This window comes from Doryrhamphus excisus, linkage group LG12 (genome assembly GCF_037039965.1).
Source record: "Doryrhamphus excisus strain RoL-2023G ecotype Guam linkage group LG12, RoL_Dexc_Guam_v1.1, whole genome shotgun sequence".
Classification (NCBI taxonomy): domain Eukaryota; kingdom Metazoa; phylum Chordata; class Actinopteri; order Syngnathiformes; family Syngnathidae; genus Doryrhamphus; species Doryrhamphus excisus.
In genome coordinates this window covers 21,144,582-21,156,422 of record NC_136368.1, presented here as the reverse complement: position 1 = coordinate 21,156,422, position 11,841 = coordinate 21,144,582, and the positions used below count along the sequence as shown (strand labels likewise).

Genomic DNA, 11,841 nt, shown 5'->3' with positions numbered 1-11,841 from the left:
ATAACACCCCTATAATCACCTTTACACTCCTATTACCCAATTTTGTTCCCCTCGGCGACCCGAGTGAGGGACCGACAGGAAGTGGCGTCAACTGGGTACAACAGTAGCCCGTGTTTTAAGAGGGGTTATTGTGCCTGTTGTGAGATCATTCAAAAGCCTGTTGTTCCGGGGGTCAAGTCCAGACCCCGAGTACCTCACTGAACATTACAGTAACATTACTGACACCTAGTGGCCAGTGTAGAATACAACATTTTAATTCATTTAGCCATTTTATGCTGAAAATGCGTCATAAAAAAGATAGCATTTGAATATTTTTGACTAGTCTTAGGCCGTGTTATTTTGTCATATTTATATCCTTGTTGAGTGTAATTGAAATGTGCCCAATTTGTACCAAGCTTGTACAGAAAAACACAGCCGGCTCTGATAATACATTCAAAATTTGAGTCTGATCCTGATTTTTGGGAGACATTACCACAAGGTGCCTGCCAAAGGTTCCCAGTGCCGGTGACATTATGCAACAGTTCTCTTTGGTTACATGACTGTATGCAAGGCTTCCCATGCATTGCATGAGGAATACCGCACAAACTGGATCCCACTTTTTCAAATGTTTGTATTACATTTCAGATTGACTACACAGAAATGCCATTTTAAAGCAAACAATGGTACCTAACACATTGAAATTGACAGTTGATGGTGTACAAAGATTTATTGGCTTACATACAGATTCCTTACTTTATGTAGTGGCCCGTAAAGAAGTCCACAAGGCATATTTATCAGGAAGAGTCATGAACCACTTAGCAACTAGCTAACGTCAGCAAAACACTCATTTCCCCCCGCTAAGTCATGTGGTAAAATGTGCAGGGAATTTTGCAAGTCTAAGGCACTGCTTTTTTTTTATTGTCAATGAACACTGAACTATGAAAAAAAAAAACAAACACACACCATCACTCTGTCACACAAACATAAACATTGAACGCATCTTTTTTGTAAAGAGTTAAGGTATTGTGTTGTTGCTGGGTCCAGAGTAATAATACTGCCTTACCTGGAGATTTGCGTACAAGAGTCAAACATTTTCATGAGATCTTTGGTTTTAGATTCCCCCACTCTGTGTTCAGATGTCTCCAGGGTACACAGTCTTACATAAGTAAGACACGGCCCCCGAAGAGACGTACGGACAAAGGTATTAAGACAGGTGTAGCGATACTTTTGCCCATGTGGTAAATCTGAGCCCCCTAAGGAGGAAAAATGGCAAAAACAAAGTGCACATACGACCACATGTTTTTGCTGCTCAATGTCTAGTAAGTTACCTCACGTTGGTTGCTTTGGGGTGGACTACGAGGGAGAACAACAACAACAAAAACAAAAACAAAAAAAACAAAACAAGTGCATTGGTCAAGTATGAGCCTACATACGCGCCAACAAAATGAATCGCTGGTCCACCTTGCCTCCGTCGCCAAAACAACTGCAAACAATAAGTAGTAAAGACGTGTACAGGAGTAGTTAATACAATCAAATATGACAGTACTGAGAGGAGGGGGTTCTGCGGTAATAGCCCCCTCGAAACTAACAAACATAAAAACACTTTAAGACTGCAACAAAATGTGTCATAAGAATAATTGAAATAGTTGTGAAAGATGTAAAAGTCAGTTTGGAGATACCGACATTGACAACACGCAGGCTGCAAAGGTACGTCAAGTATGGAGGAAAAGGGTGGCCGTCGTGTGCATCCTGGCTTTGTGATTGCATCGTCGTTTAAGCCTCCTTTGCGCTGCTGGACTTCATTTTCTCCACCGTTTCCTGTGTGGGACCGCACACAAAAGACACACACATGCGCAAATGAGACAAATAAATAGTGGAGTTGTATGAAAGCAAATAAAAAGCACCTCCCGCGACCCTGGTGAGGATAAGCGGTAGAAAATGAATGAATGTTCCACAAAATGATGTTGCAATATTCTAGGAATAAATTAGGAATTTTATTATATATTATCATCTTTTCACAAAAATGCCTTTTTTTTGTTGAGGACTTGATATTTTGCTTAAAATGACCTATGTTCTCCTGCAGAAACAAACCTTTTTTTCTGATGAAAGATGAGAGTCTTATGATTCTTTTGGTATATGGTGCAAGTTCTATGTGAAGTATTTCTATAATGCCTCATATTAACTCACTAGCAAGATCTCATAGTGTATAGACTGGTCATATATTTCATCTTATTTCATATTATCTGCATACTGTATTTGTATAGAACTCTGGGTAAAACTGTTGATTTTGGTAATACTTGGGTTGTTTATATTGTTTAGTTTTATATTGTGTATTTTGCACTGCTTAACTGAGTGTGTTCTCTTGCTACTGTGTAATGCAAATTTCCCCGCTGAGGGATGAATAAAGGCATATCATATCTTATCTTATCTTACCATGTCTACACAGCTCAAAAACACAATATTTTATGTGCCTTGGGAAATGGGTCCAAACCATCAGAAATGTCTGGGATTGAATGAGTTAACAGTGATTCATAACGACGACGCATGCAGTGTTTCGCCACCATTTTCCTGTTCAAAATATGCTGACATCACATTTCACTGATGTTTGTGTCCCATGAAAGCTGATGCCATCAAATCCGAACACAAGATGTCATTTTGCTGACCGAGCACAAGAAAAAACACATTCCTTGGCATTCTAGTTCCTCCCGTGAGGAACCCTCAAGTGGGATAGGGTGCTTTGTTGGTTTAAGATTAAAGCTGACCTGGTGTTTGTTCAGCTCGGCCACACGGACGTTCCACTCCTCCTCGGTCATCTCCGCACCGCCGTCGGTTGACTCATCCACAGCAGCTGTCTTGTCTGCACACACAATCATTGGAAACGTACACACACGTACACACACACGTACGTATATAGGGAATACCAAAAAGACTATCATGGGGCTGACCTGTGCAAGTCATAGCAGTGCACACCCAGTTGCCGCATGCACAAACACAGCGGTTGCACTCCACCTGGGTCTCTGCTCCGTCCTCATAGGTCTCATCCTCCAAGGCACACTCTGGATGAAACAAAAACACAGGTGGATGATAAACATTAGTTCCTAGTGCCTTACCCAAACAATGCTAATGGTAATGGTAATGGTAATGCTAATGCTAATGGTAATGGTAATGGTTTTATTTCATTTGAACATGCATCAGATTCCAATTGAGTGCATCCCATAATCAGTTCCCAGTTCCACATGTCCAAAAGGAGTAGGAAGAAGCAAAGCTTATTAAATCCTACTCCTCCATCTGGTACTTTTACAATCACTAACTGTTACATTTGTTCACTTCCTGCTTTCCTAATATAGGTTTGGTTTTTTTTATTTTGTCATTTTTTTTTTTATTTATTTGTAATTTTTTTGAATTGAAAAGGAACTGTTTCAGCAACAAACTGTCTTCCTGTTGGCGTCTGGTTGTTTCCTAAACAAACACGGTTATGTGTTCGCTGTTTACTGAGTGGGGTGAAGTCCCACGGTCCATTGCTCCATTCTGACTGTTCACCTTTAGCCTACATATTTTGGCTCTGAGCATATGACCCCTATGTAGCGAGGGACAACTGTACTTGAGGAAATACAATTTATTACTACTTCAAGTGTTTCTTAAGGGCTCACTCTTCTCCGGCGGGTTGAATCCCGGCTTCAGGCAGTTGAGGAATTCATTGAAGCTCAGCTTCCAGTCTGCGTTCTCGTCAGACAGCTCGATGAGGGCGTCGACACACAGGCTCCTGGATGGCGCACACGCAAACACACTCCAGTCAATCGCAGCACAACGTTGCATAACAATGACAACTGGAACTGGAACTATTGGAAGACCCTGCCCCCCCCCCCAGTATAGTTTACACTTGTGCAACTCAGGTTCACCGACCCTCCTTAAAATAGCACCAGAGCACAAGTAAACACAAGCATTGCCACAGAAGAAATTGCTAAGAGTGCACACGCTAACACGCTAACACGCTAACACGCTAACCTGAGCAACTTATTGCTCTCTTGGTCGGCGTAGGACTGCATCTCAGTCGCCACCGACTCGTTGTGTTGGATGAACTTGAGCAGCTCAGAGGAGTCCAGCGTGGAATCGCCGTTGTCGTAGGACTGATGAAAAAAAGACACAAAAGTGGTATATTAAGGATGAATATGTACACTTGATAAAGTTGGATATTGTAAAGACATATTGGAGTAGAGAGAAGCAGGGGCGTCCAAAGTGTTGTTGTATTAGTCTGTGGCACATTCTATATCATTATTATATATCATTTAACAAGAAGGCACACAGGCCACACAGCTAGGAGACCCGAGTTCGATTCCACCCTCGGCCATCTCTGTGTGGAGTTTGCATGTTCTCCCCGTGCATGCGTGGGTTTTCTCCGGGTACTCCGGTTTCCTCCCACATGCCAAAAACATGCTAGGTTAATTAGCCACTCCAAATTGTCCATAGGTATGAATGTGAGTGTGAATGGTTGTTTGTCTATATGTGCCCTGTTCTTAGTAGAAGAAGGGCTGCTAAAATGCTAACAATGCCCAAGGCCACCCCGGGTGTGAGGTGCCCTACCTTAAAGTACTTGAGCAGGATGTCGGAGAAGTTGGAGCCCTTGGTGAACCAGCCGTCCGGGATGACCTCCGTCTGCAGCCACTGGATGACACGGCCCCTGAGCTCGTTGCGGTCTGCAGCGTAGCACACCACTGCGGCAGAGGAAAAGATGTTCCATAGGTCGACATGAATAATTGAAGGAGTTCATACCGTCTGTATTGTTGTAAAAACAAATCTCACCTGGGCTGGCAGCCGCCTGCTCGTTCTTCTTCTCTGCCGGTGAAAAGAGAGTCAAAGCTTATGTTAACAGATTAAAAATGCCGATCATTGATTGCGTTGCATTGATGTACTGATATGTGCTAAAGGTCTGCAGAGAGGGCGGCGTGACATAACTGGCATCCATGACCCGTCCAGATCAACGTTCAAGCCAACAGGACTGACATTACGCTGACATTAGAAAGAGTGAGATAGGATGCTAATATCAAAGTCTGTTAATAAATGGGAAGGTACCGCAATGACCAGCGCCCTCTGCTGGCACGTTTAAGTTCTTGAATTATTTGTTACATTCTTACTATAAACATTCATTCATTTTCTACCGCTTATCCTCACGAGGGTCGCAGGGGTGCTGGAGCCTATCCCAGCTGTGTTGGGGCGAGAGGCGGGGTGGCCAGCCAATCCCAGGGCACATATAGACAAACAACCATTCACACTCACATTCATACCTATGGACAATTTGGAGTCGCTAATTAACCTAGCATGTTTTTGGAATGAGGGGGAGAGATGGCCAAGGGTGGAATTGAACCCGGGTCTGCTCGCTAACCACCGGGCTTAACTTAAGCCACGCTTTAACACAACTGTGTAAAAATACTGTACTGTTACTGTTTACATAAAGATAGAAAAACATTCTGATATAAACATGATGATAACTATACAGTAATACAGAAGATGCTTGAAGCCATGCATACCCTGGCAGTGTCCATCATGGGCCACTTGGATCTTCAGTCCGCTCAGACAGGCGTCTCGGTGCAGCTCGCAGTGGTTCCTGTAGGTCTTGCCGTTGCTGCCACACACCGACCTCTTGTGGGGCTTACAGCTCTATGTCGGGGACACAGGAAGCGGGTGGGTGGGAGTGGAAACCATGACTTCCTGGTGTTGGAGCTGGCGGGACCGCTCGCCCGTCCCTCACCCGCTCGCTCGCTCACTCACTCACTCACCTCTATGCACAGACAGCTGGGCTCCCCCTTCTCGGTGACGGCGCACTCTCGGCCGGCGCCGCAGAAAACGTTGGCGCACACTTTGCTCTTGCTCTGCAGCTCCTGAAAGACAACGAGGTTGTATTTTCACCAGCGATGGAGCCATCCATCCCATCATTGCTAATTGGCCAGACACTTTGGACATGTTTATTCATCATTGAGTCATTGATTCATTGTTGCAGCTCTAATCACACCAAGATAAGATAAGATAAGATATGCCTTTATTTGTCCCAATATAGAAAAATAAACAATATAAACAATATTAACAAAATCAACAGTTTTATATACAAATACAGTATGCAGATAATATGAGATGAGATATATGACCGGTCTGCACACTGAGATCTTGCTAGTGAGTTCATATGAGGCATTATAGAAATACTTCACATAGAACTTAATATATTGCATTTAGAGCCTTACTATTGCAATTTGACAGAAAACCGATGATTCTTAAATGTCCTTAAATGTCACTTGACTCGCCGTCTGAAAGAAAATCACCTGTCGTGTATCTGTGCAGTAAACAAAAATACTGTTGCAGCCATGCAGTTATTTGGACCTTCCTCCTCTAGGTGGCAATACATGACATGACATGGAATCAGACGCTCAAGCGTAGACTCAGATGGGCCAGAACCAGGATTATATCTGCACATTGAGGTGTAAACGTGACAGAATGAGCAAACCAAATCCTATTTTGATTCAGTCTTGTCAGTTCAAGAGACCGTGAGCTTGTTCTTTCTCCCAGCCTTTTGTTCCCGGCAGCCAAAAGCCCAGCAAACATCCACAGACCTGCTTTATGACCCTCATTACCTTCTATCTCCATGTTTATGCGTCAGTGTACCGCAGCGTATATTTGAGTGTAACGGGTGTTTCCACATCTGGCTTTTGTGTTTTTCTTTGGGTCTGTTCCCATGCTAAGCAAAATCTTTGCTCCGCCACCCAACCCCCCCTCTCTAAAGTCGCCGTTTCCTGTAATGTAATGAGAGCAGAAAAAGTTAGCCAGTCCTGTGCGTGAGCGCACGAGAGCTGGGTCCACATCCAGGGTCTGGTATGTGGTCTGGGTTCTTGGGAGACTTTGGTACGCTCACAAACAACCGGACGTAACAAGGTGGATAAAAGTGATGAGAGTCACATGGTGACACAAACGTGACCTCAAAGCGGAGCTTCTGGGAGAATGTGGTGGCGAGCGGTTCAATCCTACGCCTGATTAAAAGTCGTGCGGACCGGAATCCAAAGTTGGGTTAGGCGAAATCTTCAAAGCGACCCCTGTGGCACCACACTTAGAAGCACCGGAGAATCCTCCAAAGAGCAACATGAATTCTGCATGAGCTCCACGGACGACGGCACCGGCGTTTTTGTTCGTCCGTGTCTCACCATGTCAACCGGCAGACAAGCTGACATTTACATCATGAACGCTCAATTCCAATGGGTTGTTGCCATGGTGAGGGCGAGTACAAGCACGATCACGAGTGGCAATTGACGAGGAGTACCGGGCCCAGTCTCATAATGAGATGAGAGCAGAGCGCCGTGTTTGTTCTGATATTATCATTGACCCTGATGCTGATGTCAGCCATACTGCCGCTCATTATGCAGTATAATGCTCAGTCGTTTATGTGCTTGCTTCATGTTACAGTAAAAAAAAACACCAACAGCTGGCTAACATATATACCAAAAGCTATATTAAGACAATCATTGGTTGATCTTGATTAACTCATTCAATCCCAAACATTTTTCAAAAGCCGTTCCTCTCGGTGGCGGCCATTTTGGATGATTTTGAGTGATTTTCAAGGCATAAAGAATATTGGGCTCTTGGACTATATAGACATAGTGTCTACCAAAAGAAAGATTAGATTCTCATCTTTGGGCATCTTTCTACCTTTTTCTGTTCTTTAGTACTCAGCAGTAGGAACTGAGGTTGTGCAAATTAATCGATATTAATCGATACATCGATGCGCATGAAATTGAGATTGAGGGTGAAATTGAGATTCATCGCGATGTGTTTGTGGGTCGTTTTATTTATGTTCAACTTCACCCCATATGCTGTTCCCCAGGCGCCATGAATGCACCATCGTTATTTGGCGTTTTGTATTGAATACGGACGGAACCAGTGAGGCACATACAACTACTAGTAAAACAACATGGACGTTCGCACGCCAGCAGCAGCGAGGAGGTTTCTGTATTTAACGTTTAAATGGTATGTTTGGAAACACTACGGATTCTCAAAGAACAGCGGAAAGCTCGACAAAACGTCCGTCATTTGCAAAGAACGGCGCGTTAAGAAATGCCCCAAAATAAACAACACAAAAAGATGCTTGTTTTACATAATAAAAAAAGTATTTACAAATATAACACCCTGAAACATGAACTATTTACAATTTTCACATATGCAGACCTAGGTTCGATTCTCCACTTGGGGCATCTCTGTATGGAGTTAGCGTGTTCGCCCTGTGCTCCCCGTGTTTTGTCTACCTGCTGCCGTGGGCAAAATCTACACGGGACCAAGACTAACGCACCAAAAAGGTACATAAATAAAATAAAAATACAAAATAAATACATTTTCAGTGATAATGTTTTCCACATTTTGTTCCAAATGACAACACATAATGGCGTTTCAGCTCAAGAGTGAATTTTTATGGTGGAAAACAGACTCCTAAAAAAGCCCCAAAAGCAGTAGACTTCAGCATGTTGTTAGTGATAGTGTGTGCATACGCTTTCAGAATGTTCCCAAATAAAAATCAAGCCACCCTTCCCTGCCGAGTTGTCGCCGATCATTGCATGTTAAGCTGATTCCTTTTCTCTCCAATTAAAAACAAATCACACTAAATCCGAAAAGATGAATCCACGCCCACCCCGGCCCACTACGGCCCACCCTGCACATTACTAATGTATACAGATATTCAATTTCTCCCTTTGCGTCCTGTGCCAGAAGTCTAAGGCAATAAAAACGCTTCTGAGACGATTGGTCGATTGGAATGATTTTTCTAAAAAGCCTCAGTGCTCCGTCTCTGCCGTCTGCACTCAAACGTGGTGTACTTCAGGTCGGATATGTCTTCCTGCCTTCCTTCCTTTTTATTGCGAGCGTCTTGTCCTTTTAGGGCCGTGAGAGGCACCGTGGCGAGACCAGCTTTAATGAAAGCAAAATAAAACAGGATGGAACGGAGGAAGAGAAGAGATGAGATGGGAGAGATGAAGCTGATAGAATTGTCATTCTGCCGCATGTTCGTCGGCTGAGATTGACATGGAATCTCCTCTAAGATGATAAGGAGGCAATCATGAGCGTAGAAGCACTAACTAAGGACAAGATGGAGGTGATGTGTTGTGCATAGTGTATGTGTATGTGCATAGGTGTGTTTATCCCGGTGATGCCCCGGTGAGTTAGAAGGTCAATCAATGACTCTTTACCCTGGATGTCACTCCACAGCCCACTGGGATCAATTCCTGTGAGCATCCTGTGCCTCATTAGCATGGAGGAAATAGATCTATATATGGATGGCAGGCCAATGCCAAACGGAAGCCCCCAATAAAAGAATCGCTTTCATGGTTTCAGTCTGCAATCCGTTACCCGAGGCCGTCCATTTTTCTGCTCAAGAGCTTGTGATTCACCACTGAGCTCAGCTTGGAGGTGCGAGTGTCAACTGAATGCAACTGAATGGGATTGGATGAAGAAGAAAAAAAAAAAGAAAGGGGGGGGGCTTTTTTGCCTTTTGTACAGAAGCTCCATCATTGTGCTGCTTTGACTGATGACGTACAAATGCAGCTGTGCACTCAAACTATCCAATGGAAGAAGGACAGAGGTGCACAAAACTGTGGAGTCACATTGAAAACAGTACGTTTTTTATTAAATGTTATGTTTCAGTTATGTTTTAAAGTGAAAACAAAACAAAACAGTTTCAGTTGCCAAATGCTATTTGCGCTATGCAAGCAGTTTGGAAAGTCACATTTTCTTGTTGGAAATCATATCTCAGATTTGAGCACACGTATTATTACCTATGATGCTCACCCCCCCCCCCCCCCTTTGTATTGAGTTGTGGACTCCCATAGAGCAGCTTCACACAATAACCGGCACATGAAGCTTTCTAGTTCTTCCAGAATCTGCACCTATTCAGCTGTATTTCTTTGGATTTTGAGGTTTCCGTGAGTACGGTCTGTTTTAATGTATTCCCGCCTCCAGGACGTCCGGTTTGTGCAACTAGCTGCGAAGGGTATAGTTGATAATAAACAGCATTTAAAAATGGCTGCTTTTAACATCCAGCCATATGTGCTGAGTTCCGAATCCGATCAGGAAATAGAGACTGCAGAGCTCACAGCGGAATGAGGGTGCCCGAAGGCAGGCCATGGGTGGAATAAATTAAAACAGATATCCTAAGGAGATACAGCTGGAATAGGTGCAGATTCTGGAAGATGTCGAAAGCTTTCTGTGTGGGTTATTGTGTGTAGCTGCTCTGTAGGAGTCCACAACTCAATACAAAGGGCCAAAAATGAGCATAATACATAGGTCTTCTTTAACTGGTGCTAGTTGTTGGTCAACAAAGTCGAGTCAAAAGAACTGGCTCCTTTAAAGCCAAAATTCCCATCACTAATATTAACGGTGCTACTTACTTCATAGTTCTATGAAAGCCAAGAATGTTACAAAGCTACTTAAACAATTTTTTGTACAGTGACAAAACGATTTCCTAGAAGGAAAATGGTTCCAAAATCAGAAGCTGACCGGCACAGGAGTTTTGTTGTGCAGTACACAAAAGTCTCATAATACCAACATCACCGATGACTCAGCTCTGTCTGATTTCCAAACTTCAAAACCGGGTCAAAAGCTAAAAAATGGACTGGTGCTGCTCCAGTAGCCAAAAAGGAAACACCTCAGACTGACAGATGCACAACAACAACGTCAAAATGTGTCCAATGCTTTAAGAGGACACAGTAGGACAAAATAAGATCAGCAATAAAGAAAGAGAAGAGTTGATTGGAAGGGAAGGGGACTACATTCCTGGCCTGTTGTCTCAGTAGGGGTCTGACCGGGTTCGTCTTGAGCCAAAATCTCTTCAGTATGTAGGTCAGAGTGCTCGTATCCCACTCTCCGGCAATTCCTGCCTTTCCCTTTTCCCGTTGCCTCGCCACTTTACTTGGATCAGTAAGAAAGGCTTTAGTCAAGAGCCCCCAAGAAAAATGAAGCAGTTCCCCGCTGTAAAATATATGCGAGCTTGTGCCTAAATCCCAATGCATCACAAGCACGCGACTTTTCATCTGTTACACACAGCATCGTTAAAGCTGTAGGATTTGCCCTCAATAATTAAAGCCCCACTAGATGTTGGCTCCCTTCTCCGTCTAATTAACTTTACATTTCCATACAGTACATCTCAAATCCCAGCTCATTTCTCGTGTAGGTGAGCAGAGGATGAGGCTGTTGCTAAGACCAAGACCGGAATTGGTGGGGTATGTCCGGGACATAATGACACCAAAAGCATCCTTATTATGGTATGGTACGTCTATGAGATGTCGCAATAGCCTTTTGGAAGTGTGTGTTGCTTTGATGCTGGAATTTAGACAGTTTGAAAGCGTTTTTAGTCAACCTAGGGCCCCATGATTTCTGTGATAATCGCGGAATCGCGGAATCGGCCAATAAAACAGAATCTTTGTCGTGAGGGGAAGGAACGTTTGTATGGGCTCAATCGTGGCGGAATCTCATCCGAAACACTAGCCCAACGCCTCCTGGAATAATGTGTCAAAATTGTGAACTGGAACACAGTGAAAATTCCTCTCTTATGGAGCGTGAATGGAAGCTAGCGGGGTTAGCTTGGTTTAGCAAAGCATGCTAGTGCGCCTATGTAGCACTGTTATTTCATGTCTAGAGGGCTCTCATAGTATTAAAAACTGTATTTAGAAGATTACAAACAGGTTTACATTGCCTAATTTCTCTTATTTTCTGTCATTACATCTACAATATTGGGTGAAACCAAAGTAAAGGGGACTATAGGGCTGTTATTTCATGTCTGGAGGGCTCTAATGATGTTAAAAACTGTATTTAGAAGATTATAAACAGGTTTACTATCCCTAA

At 43.5% G+C, this 11,841-nt stretch overlaps 1 protein-coding gene across 1 annotated transcript in view; it reads right to left on the bottom strand.

Annotated features, from left to right (window-relative positions):
• Positions 1-691: 691 nt before the first annotated feature.
• The window catches only part of fstl1b (follistatin-like 1b), a 20,270-nt gene continuing 9,120 nt past the window's right edge, over positions 692-11,841 (bottom strand). The window contains exons 3-11 of the mRNA XM_058082635.2: positions 5,754-5,855; positions 5,505-5,634; positions 4,780-4,812; positions 4,561-4,691; positions 3,985-4,106; positions 3,630-3,742; positions 2,925-3,035; positions 2,742-2,836; positions 692-1,797 (exon numbers count right to left, since the gene is read on the bottom strand). Of these exons, the coding sequence (XP_057938618.2) occupies positions 1,753-1,797; positions 2,742-2,836; positions 2,925-3,035; positions 3,630-3,742; positions 3,985-4,106; positions 4,561-4,691; positions 4,780-4,812; positions 5,505-5,634; positions 5,754-5,855 (882 nt within the window). The 3' untranslated portion in view covers positions 692-1,752. The remainder of the gene's footprint in view (positions 1,798-2,741; positions 2,837-2,924; positions 3,036-3,629; positions 3,743-3,984; positions 4,107-4,560; positions 4,692-4,779; positions 4,813-5,504; positions 5,635-5,753; positions 5,856-11,841) is intronic.